The sequence below is a fragment of the Mirounga angustirostris genome, unplaced genomic scaffold (genome assembly GCF_029215605.1).
Source record: "Mirounga angustirostris isolate CCGP_5_RB_7025 unplaced genomic scaffold, mMirAng1.0.hap1 SCAF_14, whole genome shotgun sequence".
NCBI classification, from domain to species: Eukaryota; Metazoa; Chordata; class Mammalia; order Carnivora; family Phocidae; genus Mirounga; species Mirounga angustirostris.
In genome coordinates, this window is record NW_026991722.1 from 48,814,198 (window position 1) to 48,828,485 (window position 14,288).

Consider the following 14,288-nt stretch of genomic DNA (forward strand, 5'->3'; position numbering starts at 1 on the left):
TAACCAACTGAGCCACCCAGGCGTCCTCTCAGTGACTTCTACAACAGAACTACTGTAACAAGAATCAACTGCACTTGACATTGCTGTTATTTTTGTAAAATCAGTCACTAATATTATATACTAACCTTATCCAAAATACAAGAAATACATAAGCAAAACTTTAAACCTTTACTGAAAAACTTCAGAAAAATGGGAACACTACCATGTTCCTACATAGAAAATAGCAAATATTGGAAAATTTCTTTTCAAAAGTATACCTTATTTTTTTTTTTTTTAAGATTTTATTTATTTGAGAGAGAGAGACTGAGAGCATGAGAAGGGGTAGGATTGGGAGGGTCAGAGGGAGAAGCAGACTCCCCGCTGAGCAGGGAGCCCCATGCGGGACGCGATCCAGGGACTCCAGGATCATGACCTGAGCCGAAGGCAGTCCCTTAACCAACTGAGCCACCCAGGTGCCCCACCCAATACAAACTTTTTAAAGCAGACAAGATATCGTGAAGTACTCTTTATCACTACAGCATTCACAATTTGCAATTACCTATTAATGATTATTTAACTCTGCTTCCCTTTTAGCCTATAAGCTCCATGAGGGCAGGCGTCAACTCATGTTTATTCATGTGTGCAAAGTCTGTTCTGCCTGCCTCCTTAAAAGTTTGCTCTCCACCATGTGGCATCATTGGGTTCCCTTTCCTTCTATGTGGGTTCAAATAATAGGAGCACCACAAATCTGAGGATGAAAAATAATGAGAACACACAAATGCACTTGCTATCTCTCAATTTATGTAACCCTCTTATGGAGCCTAGACCTTTTAAGATAATCTTTGCAGAAAATTTCCTTCACATTTAAAAAACAAAAAACCCCAGGTATAGGATTAAATGTAAATACAGATTTAGTTCCCCCCAATCCTCATGGTGTAAGCTCTGCAAGGAACTGCATATACTGAGAGGTATTCTTCTCTAAACTCAACCAATTTCAATAATTAAAAAAAAAAAAAAATCCTTATTAACAACTGGGAAAGAATCCAATTTTGCTGTCAAAGAAGGTTTTTTTCTTTTTGTTCTTAAAGGAATTCTTGTAAAAGTACTTGAAAAGGGAGCCACTGACAGGTACATTTCACATTAACAGATTTTGACACTGCTCACAACTGATAATCTAGTGAATGTTATCTGCAGTTTCAACTCAAGAGAATGTAAAATTATATTCTATTGAGAACCTTAAAAAAAAAATCCACTAATGAGTACAACAAAGTCTAAGACTCCTGAATTTGAAGAGGACTATCACCTTTACTAAATACCCAAGTCTCCATAAAGTAAAACTCAGGAAAAGGGAATCAATTTTAGACCCCAATCCACAGGACGTTAGTTCCTCAAGTACCAAAAAGAACTTATTTTACTCATAGGTAGGTTCCACAAAAGAGAATCCAAGTAAAACAGTAAAATGCATATTCAGTGCATGTGAAGTAATTAGGTATATATTCTACATACATTCATAAAAAAATTTTAGTTCAAACATTAAAAGCCTGATCTAAGAATGAAATTATTCTGCGTTTGCCTAGTAGTAATACTTAGCTCTTACTATGCAAGTATCATGAATATATATGAACTATTAAAATTTGACAGTCAACAGACAACTCCGTCCTACATTTATGTTTATTAAAAACTGACATAAACAAACAAAACCTGTACAAAAAATATCCCCAATCATGTATCACTTTGAAATAGTAATCTTGAGAGACATTATCGCCTAGGACCCCCTCTTCCTCTACCCCGACCACGTCCTCTTCCTCTTCCTCGGCCTCGGCCTCTTCCTGCAACTAAAAAAAGAGAAAAACAAAGCAAGGTTAATTCTCTTCTGCACTGATTGTCACCTGGGCCACCACAAACAGCATCTACAGGAAAGAAAACTTTAACCCAGCTTTTCTCAAATGTGACCTCACAGGCATCCCTCTCAACACATTATCATGCAGAACCAAAAACTGCTGGCTTACAAAGATAATTTAATATTTATTCCATTTGACTCATCAAGTTTTAAAGTATCTATCATGTCTCAAATTCAACACAAAATAAAATCCAAATGATCTGAACCTTACACAAGATGAAAGAGATACCATATCAACGGAACAGAACATGAACATCATGTGCTAGATTTTTTTTGTTACTCAATAGGATCCAAGCAAGTTAATTCAAAGCTAAGAAAGTTTAAAATACATTACATCAAGCATCCTTAAGACTCTTTAAAATCTTAAGTCATTTGATCCAATCATAACAAAGTATTTTAATCATTATAGCAATATCCCTGTGTCAGCTGGTCTCCTAAGTCTACTTGAATATTACACTGACAGAAAACTCACTTCTCAAATGAACTTATTTTCAGTCTTCAGAGACCTATGAATATTAAAAAAATCCTGACATGAAGTTCAAGTCAGTCACATTCTAAACTTGTACCCACTGTTGCCAAACTTGTCATTCAAAGAAACAGAGTAAGTCTAGGACTTTTGTTAGAACAAGGCAGCTTAACCACATTTATCTCCAATTCCTTCTGAAATACTACTCATGACAGAAAATGAATAAAAATGGTAAATACCCATAAAGAAAAAGAAAGAGAAGGAGAGAGGGAACACAGTGGCCAGAAAGTAGACTAACAACTGTAAATGTTTAATAAAGAAAGAGTAACACTTAGAAGACCTATGACCTTAGAAGCCAAGGGTGAGATGAAGCAGGGGGTGGAAAACAAACAAAATGGTTGACAAACACGTGGTGCAAAAGACTGGTCAGTCCTCTCTTCCCCACCTTGCAAAGTTAATGATTATTTCCCTGACAGGTAGGTAGGAGAGAAAAGGTAAAATAAACCTTAAAGACATTGAAGCAGAAAGGCTTCAGATTTGAAAATAACTGCAAAGTGGATAGCAGCAAGAGGCACAGAACTGAGGGGAAGGGAAAGTGGAATTTAGCATTTTTCAAGTTGCAACCTAAATTTTTTTTTTCTTTTTTAAAAAAGATTTTATTAATTTATTTGAGAGAGAGAGAGAGAGAGAGAACACGGAGCAGGGTGAAAGGCAGAAGGAGAAACAGACTCCCTGCTGAGTGGGGAGCCCGATGCGGGGCTCGATCCCAGACTCCACGATCACGACCTGAGCCAAAGGCAGACACTTAACCAACTGAGCCACCCAGGCACCCCTAAAATTTTTTTTAACTAAAAGAGCATAAGAAACATATGGGCATTTGCATGTATTAAGACTAAGTAATTCTTCCTGAGATTTCTGTTTCAGTTATATGCATGAATGGGCCATGAAGCAAAGTATATTTCTTAGCGTGGGTGGAAGGCAAAAAAGTCTCAAAAATCATTGTTATCAAGTGACCATCTACAAAACACCCAGCCCCTTTCTCCTGCTCTGCTCCTATAATGCTGACTGCCAGGCATTATCTCCTACAATAGGTGACAGGAATCTTTTTTTGGGGGGGGGGGGGGGGTTTGAAAAGCTCCAGAAATGACTCTAGATCCCGAAATTTTGGGTCTCCTCAGTGAAGAGGCCAGCTCACTTCTGAACTACCCTAAAGTGAGACTCACCAGCTCAGGAGTCCAGCCTCCCCTCCCAGAGCGTCTCTTCCTAGGGTTCTTGTTAAGTAATAGATGGCCAAATACAAGAAACTCAAATTAAGCCTACAACATAAAGATCAAATAAAGAGAGCAAATATGGAGAAGAGAGGGAGAGAGAGACCACTTGATCAAGAAAGAAACTCTTAACTACATAAGAGAACAAATTGATGGTTGCCAGAGAGGAGGGGGAGGAGGGATGGGTGAAATACATGATGGGGATTAAGGAGTGCACTTGTCATGATGACCACCAGGTCACATATGGATCTGTTGAATCACTATGTTGTACACCTGAAACTAATATAACATTGTATGTTAACTAACTGGAATTCAAATAAAAACTTAAACAGATGGGGCACCTGGGTGGCTAAGATGGTTGGGCATCTGCCTTTGGCTCAGGTCATGATCCCAGGGTCCTGGGATCGAGCCCCACATCGGGCTCCTGGCTCAGCGGGAAGCCTGCTTCTCCCTCTCCCTCTGCCTCTCCCCCTGCTCATGCTCTCTCTCTCTCTGTATCTCTGTGTCTCAAATGAATAAATCTTAAAAAAAAAAAAAAAAAAAAACAGAGCAAATAAAAAGAGAAATCCAAGAAAACAAACAATGCCAAGAATAAAATAAAATGTAAATAAAGAAAAAACACTAATATCCTATCCAGTATTTCTCAGATACAGAACAAGATTCTATGAAAAATCATCACAGAACAGGAGGCCTGAAGATTAACTCTATGCTAGACTGGAAGATAAAGTCAAAGAAGTTTCTCAGAAAACAGAAAAAAAAAAAAAAGAGAGAAAAGACTTAGACAATTACTCAGAAGACCCAATTATTAAGACCTCCAGGAAGAAAGAATAGAACAAGTATCAAAGAGAAGAAATTTATCAAAGCCATACAAATATATTTCTTGCTTTAAATGGCAGGAATATCCTTATTGAAGGGGTCCACCAAATAAGCAAAACAACAAAATAGAGGAAAACATAGGGAGAGCAAGCAAAGACCCAATGCCAACTCATTAAGAAATTTCAGAATAACAGGAATAGAGTCAAATCTCCAAATCTTTCAAAGTGTATATAGGGTGGGGAACTAGCCATGCAAAGGCACAAAAAGAATGGCATGTCTTTAACAGCAACACCAAGAATTATTAATAAATACTATATGCTCTCAACGGCAAGTACAGGGAATCAAGAAAACAAAAAAATGTTCACAAATGTTTGTATCTCTTTTTTTAAAAAAATATTTATTTATTCATTAGAGAGAGAGAGACAAAGCATGTGTGTGCAGGCGCATGAGGGCGGGGGGAGAGAGAGGTAGGTAGAAAGAATCTCAAGTAGAATCTAGGCCAAGCACAGGGGATGATGTGGAGATCAGGACCTGAGCTGAAACCAAGAGTTGGAAGCTCAACCAACTAAGCCACCCAGGCGCCCCACAATGTTTACATTTTGAGTAGATCAAAGTATAAATATACAGTCACAAAAATGATTATAATCCTTCAAACTTACCAGCTTCCCTTTTCTTAGATTTCACCTTTGGTTCAACATCCACAAGTAGTGTATCCAGAGGTAAGCTGTCTGGGAGGATAAAATATCGAATGTTATTTCCTCGAATACTCAGTGTTTCCAGCTGTACCGGTTCTCTATTCTTCAAAGTCATTTTCACAGCTTTCAGATGGGTATTCATGCTGACATCTACACCTAGAGGAAAAAAAAAGAGGGCAGTTATTAGCATGATAAAGAAGGCAACCAGTTAATCTATCAAGCCACAGTAAATACCACAATACAAAAGAATGCTGTCCTGCTACAGTGCAAGTTTCTATGACATAATTTAGTACAACTGGTTAATGGGTGAATAATGTCAGTATAAACGAGAAATCCTTCCTTCAGAGACTATCCCAGCACATTAATATTTTGCACGGTTAAGTATGCTTACAGCTGTGAATGCAGCAAGCCATGGAGGAACCCTGAATAACACCCGACTCATTCCCACTGTGCCCAGGTATTCTCATTTCAGGGTTAGCAATGTTTACTACATGGTTCTCTCTCACTATCTTCATAACTTCCTTATACCCCATTCCGTGAAGCTATAAGCCTTGTTTTAAATATAAAGTCCTATATGCACTGTAGTATTTTCCTTGTTACTAGGAATTTAACATGTCTTTTTAACTGTATTTTTAAAGGAATGCTACGGTTTTTGTTAATACCTTAATTACCAAACTGCACAGGTTTTGAATGGTCTGCCTCAAACTATTTTTCCCATTGTTTTTAGGGTGAGATTTTGCAAAATAAAAGCACAATTTTCTAGAATGAATATATGGCATTATCTTAGAAATACCCAATTATTGGAGCCTTTACCAATATATCTGAACAAATGGGATAACTAAAGATCTAATTAATTTCTGTTCCTAGGAAGTTAGGCCAGTAAACATGAATTCTCTCAACTTTCCCAACATCCATCTCAAATAGCAGTTACACTTCCTCAGTGTCACATGGTCACTGACCATACGGTATTGAAACGTTATACTGCACTGATTTCTTTTCAAAGCAACTGCTGTTGCAAACACGAGTACGCTCAAATACAATCAGTTTAACACTATATTTGTCTTGGTTTACTCAGAGGCTGGATCTATACATTAAAAAATTATTTATAAACTTACAATTTAAATATTTCAGAGACTGGGACTACATACTAAAATAGCATTTTCATTCATTTGGCTCAGCAATTCTTTTGTAATTTTGTGGGGAACACCTACTACAAGTGAAGAATTGCAGTAGCCTTAAACATGATACACATACACATACGGTATCATTAAAGCAAAGAGTTAGACATGAAAGAAAAAAAGAATGAAGGAAAATACTCTCAAATAACCCATTCCCCATATATATTTTTACCCAAAGTAATCAAACATGAAAATCCCATCCTCTATCTTCAAGGACTTTACAACTTAATAGAGAACACAAAATTCTAAGAAAGAGTAAAATGTACTTTGAAAGATGCAATATTCTAGGCAGAGGAACACACACAGGCAAAAAGCACAAAGGCTTTAAAAAAAGGAAAACAGGGATCACATGCAGGATAACCTGGGGAATTCGGTTTGGTCTTAGCACAAGTACTTAAGGTAAAACTTAAGAAGGTCAATGAAATAATCCAAACAAAAAGAATGGGATGTCTACAATAATGTTCATTAAGTAACCGAAAAAGAATTCTGGCCTTAAAAGTAGAAGAGGTGGAAAAAAAAAGTGTTACAAAGCTGTCTAATCGCCATACCTGTGATTGTTCCATGGACCTGTGTTCCATTCTTTAATTCGATGGTTACAGTTTCGTGACTCAGTTTCATCAAAAATCTGTAAAAACAGTGGAAATATAGTAGTAAGTGTCCACCTTTAACATTTTACAATCTTTTTTAAGTCAAAGGGTGAAATTTCTAGATGTTCAAAATCTGCTATAGATGCTACCTGTATCAATTCCTATTAATAATCTGCACAACAATTTCAGCTTTCCTTGAATTATACCCTCAATATTTATGAAGGAGTATAATATCAAAAGCTGTCATTTGGACATTTCTGATTCTCTAAACCATTACACAGCTTAACCTCCAATCCATGCATACAGATCCTAAAATCATTATAATCCACACAACTGAAATCAAGAAATTATATGAAAGTGGTCAAAAGGTACAAACTTCCAGTTATAAGGCAAATTAAGTATTAGGAATGTCACATACAACATGATAACTATAGTTATTAATGCTACTGTACGGTAGATCCTGAAAGTTCTCATCACAAGAAAAAAACATTTTTCCCCCCTTCTCTTTTTTGGTATCCATACTGGATGATGTATGTTAACTAAACCTACTGTGGTAATCATTTTGCAATATACATAAGCCAAATCATTATGCTGTACACCTTAAGCTTATACAGAGCTGTATGTCCATTATATCTCACTAAAGTGGAAAGAAAAAATTATAATTGGTAGTAAAAAATTATATGCTTCCTATACGTATGTGGAATAAAAGTCTCCCTTTCTAGCCCCCCTCCATGTATATGGGGAGATTCTTCTAGACCATTTTATGTGCACTCGTAAGCATATACATAAAATGTTTTTATGCAAATTGGGTCATAACTTTTTTGACTTTTATACCCTGTAATTCTCATTCAGCTTAAAGACATTTTAAAATACATATATCTGTTTATAACAAATCCATTTATGCAAATCCTTAGCAACACTTTTACCAATCTTCTAAATCTTCATCAATTCTACAGGGGAAAAAAAAAGAATCTGTTTTTCCCTTTTACTTGTAATACTGAACATCTTTTCATGAATATGAGAAATTTGTATTTCTTTTGTGAACTACCTATTCACACGTTTTCAATTAGGTCAAAAAATTTTTAAAATTTCTACCAATTTGCCACAGCCATTCAAGTTGGTGGTTTTTATTTTTAGGTTGTTAAATTTGTGAATACTTCTGATTAATCTGTTCAAGAAGATGTTTCCCACCCCAAAACTGTAAGAAGTCTTATTCCTTCTAGTTTTCTTTTTTAAAAGATTTTATTTTGAGAGAGAGGAGAGAGAAAGTGTGCGCACAGAGGACGGGGCAGAGAGAGAGGAAGAGAATCTCAAGTGGACTCCACACTGAACGTGGAATCCAGTGCAGGGTTCAATCCCATGACCCTGAGATCATGACCTAAGCTGAAACCAAGAGTCAGATGCTCAACTGAGTAAGCCACCCAGATGCTCCTCTTCTGTTTAGTTTTAATCCACTTGGAATTCATTTCTTTTCTGTGCAGCATGAGGTAGATATCTGCCTTTATTTTTTCCCTCAATTAGACAGCCAGATGCCTCAATAACGTTCAATGAGTAATCCATCCATTCCCTACCTCATCTAGTCTTTCATTCTCCCTCACTTTATTACTATGAAATATTTCAGAGAAACAAAAATTGAAAGGTTCACAAATGATTAAAATGTTGCCATTCAGGGATGCCTGGCTCAGTCAGTTAAGCGTCTGCCTTCGGCTCAGGTCATGATCCCAGGGTCCTAGGATGGAGCTCCCCTCCTTGCTCAGCGGGGAGCCTTCTTCTCCCTCTGCCTGCTGCTTCCCCTGCTTGTGCTCTGTCTCTGACAAATAAATAAATAAAATCTTTAAAAAAAGTTGCCATTTATGTGGGAGTGTCCCCACACAATTATACTTTCACCATATGATCTATACTGCATTCATCTTCTAGTGAGAATATTCTCCTACATAATCAAAATATCACAATCACATCCAGGAAAGTGAACAAGAATCCTACAATATGATCCAACAATGTAGTTCTTATTTCTAATTTATAATACATACTTTGTACACCCTATCGTAGCATCATACTAAATTATACATGTAGAATCACCTATTTTTCTCCCCAATTAGACTACTCCAAGGATCAAAACCTTCATATCTAATCCTCAATTAGACTACTCCAAGGATCAAAACCTTCATATCTAATCCTGGGTGTCAATACACTGAATAATAGTTGGCTGAAATGCTTCAACGATTAAAAGGGAAGATAATCTGGGGCACCTGGGTGGCTCAGATGGTTAAGTGTCTGCCTTCGGCTCAGGTCATGATCCCAGGGTCCTGGAATTGAGCCCCGCATCAGGCTCCCTGCTCAGCGGGAAGCCTGCTTCTCCCTCTGCTCTGCCCCTGCTTGTGTTCCCTCTCTCGCTGTGTCTCTCTCTGTCAAATAAATAAATAAAATCTTAAAAAAAAAGAGCATGATATACCTTTAAAAAAGAAAAGGGAAGATAATCTTAAAATATCACTTTTTAGTGGCACAGACAGCTATCAAAAAGGGGGTCACTTGGTTTGGGACATATTAAGTCCCAAATTTTAAAAAGTTAATCTGTCCTTATATAAAGATCCATGTAATGATTCCTTTTCATATTTGTTGTCAAGAAAATAAAGTCTCTCTTGGGGCGCCTGGGTGGCTCAAATGGTTAGGCATCTGCCTTCAGCTCGGGTCATGGTCTCCAAGTCCTGGGATTGAGCCCCAACATCGGGCTCCTGGCTGGCTCAGAGGGGAGCCTGCTTCTCCCTCTCCCCCTGCTTGTGTGCTCTGTCTCTCTCTCAAATGAATAAATAAAATCTTAAAAAAAAAAAGAAAAGAAAGTCTCTCTCAATAAACCGTTAATACTTTATTTCATCAGACAAAAATTCTTTATGCTCTAAATATAATAATCGCTTATAATTATATTAGCTTAGAATTTTCATCTAACAGTTTCTTTCCATTATCAAGCTTTGGTTTTTATAAAATCTTTTCTTTTAGGGCACCTGGCTGGCGCAATAAGTAGAGCATGCAACTCTTGATATCCGGGTCATGAGTTTGAGCCCCACTTTGGGCATATAGTTTACTTAATTAAAAAAAAAAAATCTTTTGGGGCGTCTGGATGGTTCAGTCATTAAACGTCTGCCTTCGGCTCAGGTCATGATCCCAGGGTCCTGGGATCGAGCCCCGCATCAGGATCCCTGCTCAGCGGGAAGCCTCCTTCTCCCTCTCCCACTCCCCCTGCTTGTGTTCCCTCTCTCATGGTCTCTCTCTGTGTCAAATAAATAAAATCTCTAAAAATAAAAAAAATCTTTGAATTGTCTCCCCTCGGTAACTTTTTTTTTCTTTAAGATTTTATTTATTTATGTCAGAGGGAGAGAGCGCACAAGCAGGGGGAGCAGCCAGCAGAGCTGGCAGAAGAGGCAGAAAGAGAAGCAGGATCCCCACTGAGCAGGGAGCCCGATGCGGAATTTGACCCCAGGACCCTGAGATCATGACCCGAGCCAAAGGCAGACGCTTAACTGACTGAGCCACCCAGGCGTCCCAAGGTTTAACTTTTCTTAAAGAACATTTACTTATTTATTTCAGAGAGACAGACAGAGAGAGAGAGAGTGCACAGAGGAGAGGGAGACAAGCAGACTCCCCACAGACCGGGCAACCCTGTGGGGCTTGATCCCAGGACCGAGATCATGACCCGAGCCAAAATCCAGAGTTGGACACTTAACCGACTGAGCCACCCAGGCGCCCCAACATTTAACTTTTATAGAAGCTCAAATCATTTGTGGAAATAGACAGGATTGAAGTAAAAATAAAACATTTTAGTAATCAATCTACCATACGGAAGTAAAAAGAAAAACCAAAGTAAGCAAAATGGTTTCTGAAGGAATCAAAATACATTTCAGCAAGTCCAAGGATGTGTCTTTGACAAATATTGTTTGGAAATGAGGATTAAAAATGAATGACTAGGGGGCGCCTGGGTGGCTCAGTTGGTTGAGCGGCTGCCTTCGGCTCAGGTCATGATCCTGGAGTCCCTGGATGGAGTCCCGCATCGGGCTCCCTGCTCGGCGGGGAGCCTGCTTCTCCCTCTGACCCTCCCCCCTCTCATGTGCTCTCTCTCTCTCATTCTCTCTGTCTCAAATAAATAAATAAAATCTTTGAAAAAAAAAAAAAGAATGACTAGGAGCTCAAACTCTAGCGGAAAGGACAGACACACAGAAGATATTTAAAGGTAACTAAATTTAAAAAGCAATGGATATATGCATAGGCTTTTGCCAGGAACATAATGTAGCATGGATAGGAGGGAGTCAGAGCTTAGTGAACTTCTAGTAAGAAGTCTGAAAAGTTGGAAATATGCAGCAAAAAGAGACAAGAGCAAAGATCTGGGAGTAAGAAACAGCCCAACATGAAGAGAAACTATAGCTACACTACCAATGGATAAGTAGAGAAGAGTTAGGTAGGTTCCTTTCATGGACAGTGCAAGCTGTTAAAGAGCTACTAAAGGGTTTTCATCAACAAAGTGGAATGCCAGGGTCATACTCATATTGGAAGACAAATTAGGTGGCTAGAACAGTACATAAAGTTACAGTTATCAAGACAGGAACCAACAAATAGATAATGAAACAGAAAAGAGTCCAGAAATGAACCCACATTTAGTTAATTTTCTACAAAGGCGCCAATGGGACTGTCAAAGCACTCCAATCGGCAAAAGAAAGCCTTTTCAACAAATGATGAAATCCATGGTAATAGGGGTTTATATTCCCTAAGAATATGGAATAACTGGAAGTCTATGTAGAAAAAAATGAACCTGGAACCCTAACTCACACCACTTACCAAAATTAACTCAAGATAGATCACAGGCCTAAACATAAAAGTTAAAATGATAAAGCTTTAAGAGGAAAACATAGGAAAATAACTTCATGGTTTGAGGGTAGGCAAAAACTGGACAGTACCCAGAGAATAACCATAAAAGGAAGAGCTGGTAAATTAAAACTTCAAAATAAATTTCTGCTCACCAAAAGAACTTATTAAAGGAATGAACAAGCAAGTTAAACTGGGAGAAATTACACCTGACAGAGGACTAGTATGCAGGATATATAAAGAATTCTTACAATTCAATAATAAACACAATCAAAACCAAACACTTCACAAAGATACATGAATGAAAAAAAAACAAAAAACAAAAAACCAAAGATACATGAATGGCCAATAAGCAGGTGAAAAGGTGTTCAACATCACTAGTCATTAGGAAAATGCAAATTAAAACCATAACAAGACACTACTACACAAGCACTGAAATGGCTAAAATTGTGAAATCCTGGCAATTTATCAGATCATCAAGAAAGAAGTCAAAGACAACTCGCAGGCCTTTGTTTAGAGTTTGACAGTAAGGATGATAGTGCCACCAACCATCGTACAAAAATAAGTCAACCGTAATGCAAACCAGTTAGACAAATACCCATTTTCTTGGCACAAAATACATTCTCCAGTAAGAAGAAATTTTATTTCTACTGTCTAAGACACAGAATAGGATTCAGTACAGACTTTAAAATTTTCAGGAAAACTGTCACAACACGCAATATCTTTAAATGAGACAAAATGATTCCAAAGAGTCTGACACAAAACTTAACTGTACGTAGATTCAGACAGGCAGGTATGGAGAAACTCCGAAAATATACTTTAAATTCTGGGGCGTTTGTCTCCAAAGTCACAGTTCAAATAAAAATGGACTAAACGTTAACCTTAAATGCCTTCCCTATAAACTCTGAATACACATTGAGGGTTTTATATGTTATTTTTTTTTTTAAGATTTTATTTATTTGAGAGAGAGAGAGAATGAGAAAGAGAGAGAGCACAGGAGAGGGGGGAGGGTCAGAGGGAGAAGCAGACTCCCTGCCGAGCAGGGAGCCCGATGCGGGACTCGATCCAGGGACTCCAGGATCATGACCCGAGCCGAAGGCAGTCGCTCAACGAACTGAGCGACCCAGGCGCCCCCTATGTTATTTCACCCATACTAGAAATTACCTACTTGTCTGTCTTCACAAAACAGAAAGTTTCAAGAACACAGGAACCCCACCTTAAAAAAAGAAAATCCATTACCAGCGCACAGCGTAACAGGTGCCCAATAATCGCAACTGACAAACCTTGGTTCAGACAAGAGCCTAGCTACGTGTATAACTGCTAACTTAATCAGAAACTTCCTCTATGTTCAAGGCTCTCCCCCTCAAGGAAAAACACCAAAACCTAATCTATCTGCAGGTAGTTTAGAATGAATCACTCAAATCAGTAAACCAGTAGTCTCAACTAACCGATGAAGTTTAAACGCAAATAAAACAGAATAGCGATTATCAGCGTAATCAGTCATAAACACGTAAACTGATTCTGCCTCCCCTGGGGAGATTCTTTTCCTGAATTAAAGTCCTATTTTGAAGAGACATGTGAGTTGAGTAATCTTAAATCTAAGGAGTTATCAAAATATAAACAACAACAACAAAAAAAAAACCCCTAATGAAACCGTAAGTCCAGTCCTTATTTAAAACATTTCGGAAATGGGTTTCATTATTTTCAGATAAACCCCTGCAGTTTCTAAGTACACCTTAAAAGCTCATTAATTTAACGCAATGCATACAATTATTCTTTATGTCTCCCACGTTCTCAGAGAACCTAGAACTCCTGAGCGCTGAGACGGCCCAGAAAAGTAATCTAGACTAAGAGCACGAGTCCTAATGAAATGAACATCTTCAATTAACCGAAAGTAAGAGCTTGCACCTTTAAGGCCTCTAAGACACTAAGGGGAAAGGAAACCGACAGGCTTTTACGTCCACTTGTCTGAAGACATGCGGGATCCGCGCGCTATCCAGTCTGAAGCCCTGGCTCCAACGCCCGCGGCGGCGCGGCCAAGATGTGGCGGGAGCAGTGGGCGCGGGAGGCCGTTAGCAGGCCGCGCGCGCACGCGGCTTTCGCGCCTCCCGCAACTGGGCAGTCCGGCCTCCCGCTCGCGGCCCAAATCGTCACAGCCCTAACCGCGCTGGGTTACCTCCTCACCTCACGAGCTTCATCCTAGCGGCGCCGTCTCTCTTTCGGTCGGAGAGTGAACAAAACCGGACTACCCAGGTCCGAAAGTCTAGGCGTACGAATGGCCGGAAACGCCTACTCCTTGGGCTCCGACGTAAAGAGCGCGAGGAGCGCGGCGGACGCAAAGCGGAAACGCCGAGGCCACGCTGTGCCGTACTCCCTTCCGGCTGCGCGGAACGTCACTACGGCCCCTGGCGGCTGGAGGTGTGTCTTGCGATGGCTGAGATGACTTAGCGCAGGTCTAGGAGGAAAATTACAGTAAGGTGGGGGAGTGGGGATTTGAGGAGATTAGATCCAATTAGGGGGCCCTTCGGCACGGCCGGGAGCCGTGTGT

General features: G+C 39.1%; 1 protein-coding gene across 2 annotated transcripts; it reads right to left on the reverse strand.

Annotated features, from left to right (window-relative positions):
* Positions 1 to 1,632: 1,632 nt before the first annotated feature.
* SNRPD1 (small nuclear ribonucleoprotein D1 polypeptide) lies at positions 1,633 to 14,081 on the reverse strand. 2 transcript variants are annotated; one of them, XM_045886947.3, is made up of 4 exons: positions 13,925 to 14,081; positions 6,851 to 6,927; positions 5,089 to 5,280; positions 1,633 to 1,814 (listed from the first exon to the last, which is right to left on the reverse strand). In XM_045886947.3, the coding sequence occupies exons 1-4, from the start codon at positions 13,936 to 13,938 to the stop codon at positions 1,738 to 1,740; spliced, it is 360 nt and encodes a 119-aa protein (XP_045742903.1). In that variant the 5' UTR covers positions 13,939 to 14,081; the 3' UTR covers positions 1,633 to 1,737. The 2 variants fall into 2 exon arrangements, with proteins under 2 accessions (XP_045742903.1, XP_064433918.1); XM_064577848.1 differs by lacking the exon at positions 13,925 to 14,081 and adding an exon at positions 12,909 to 12,991.
* Positions 14,082 to 14,288: the final 207 nt, after the last annotated feature.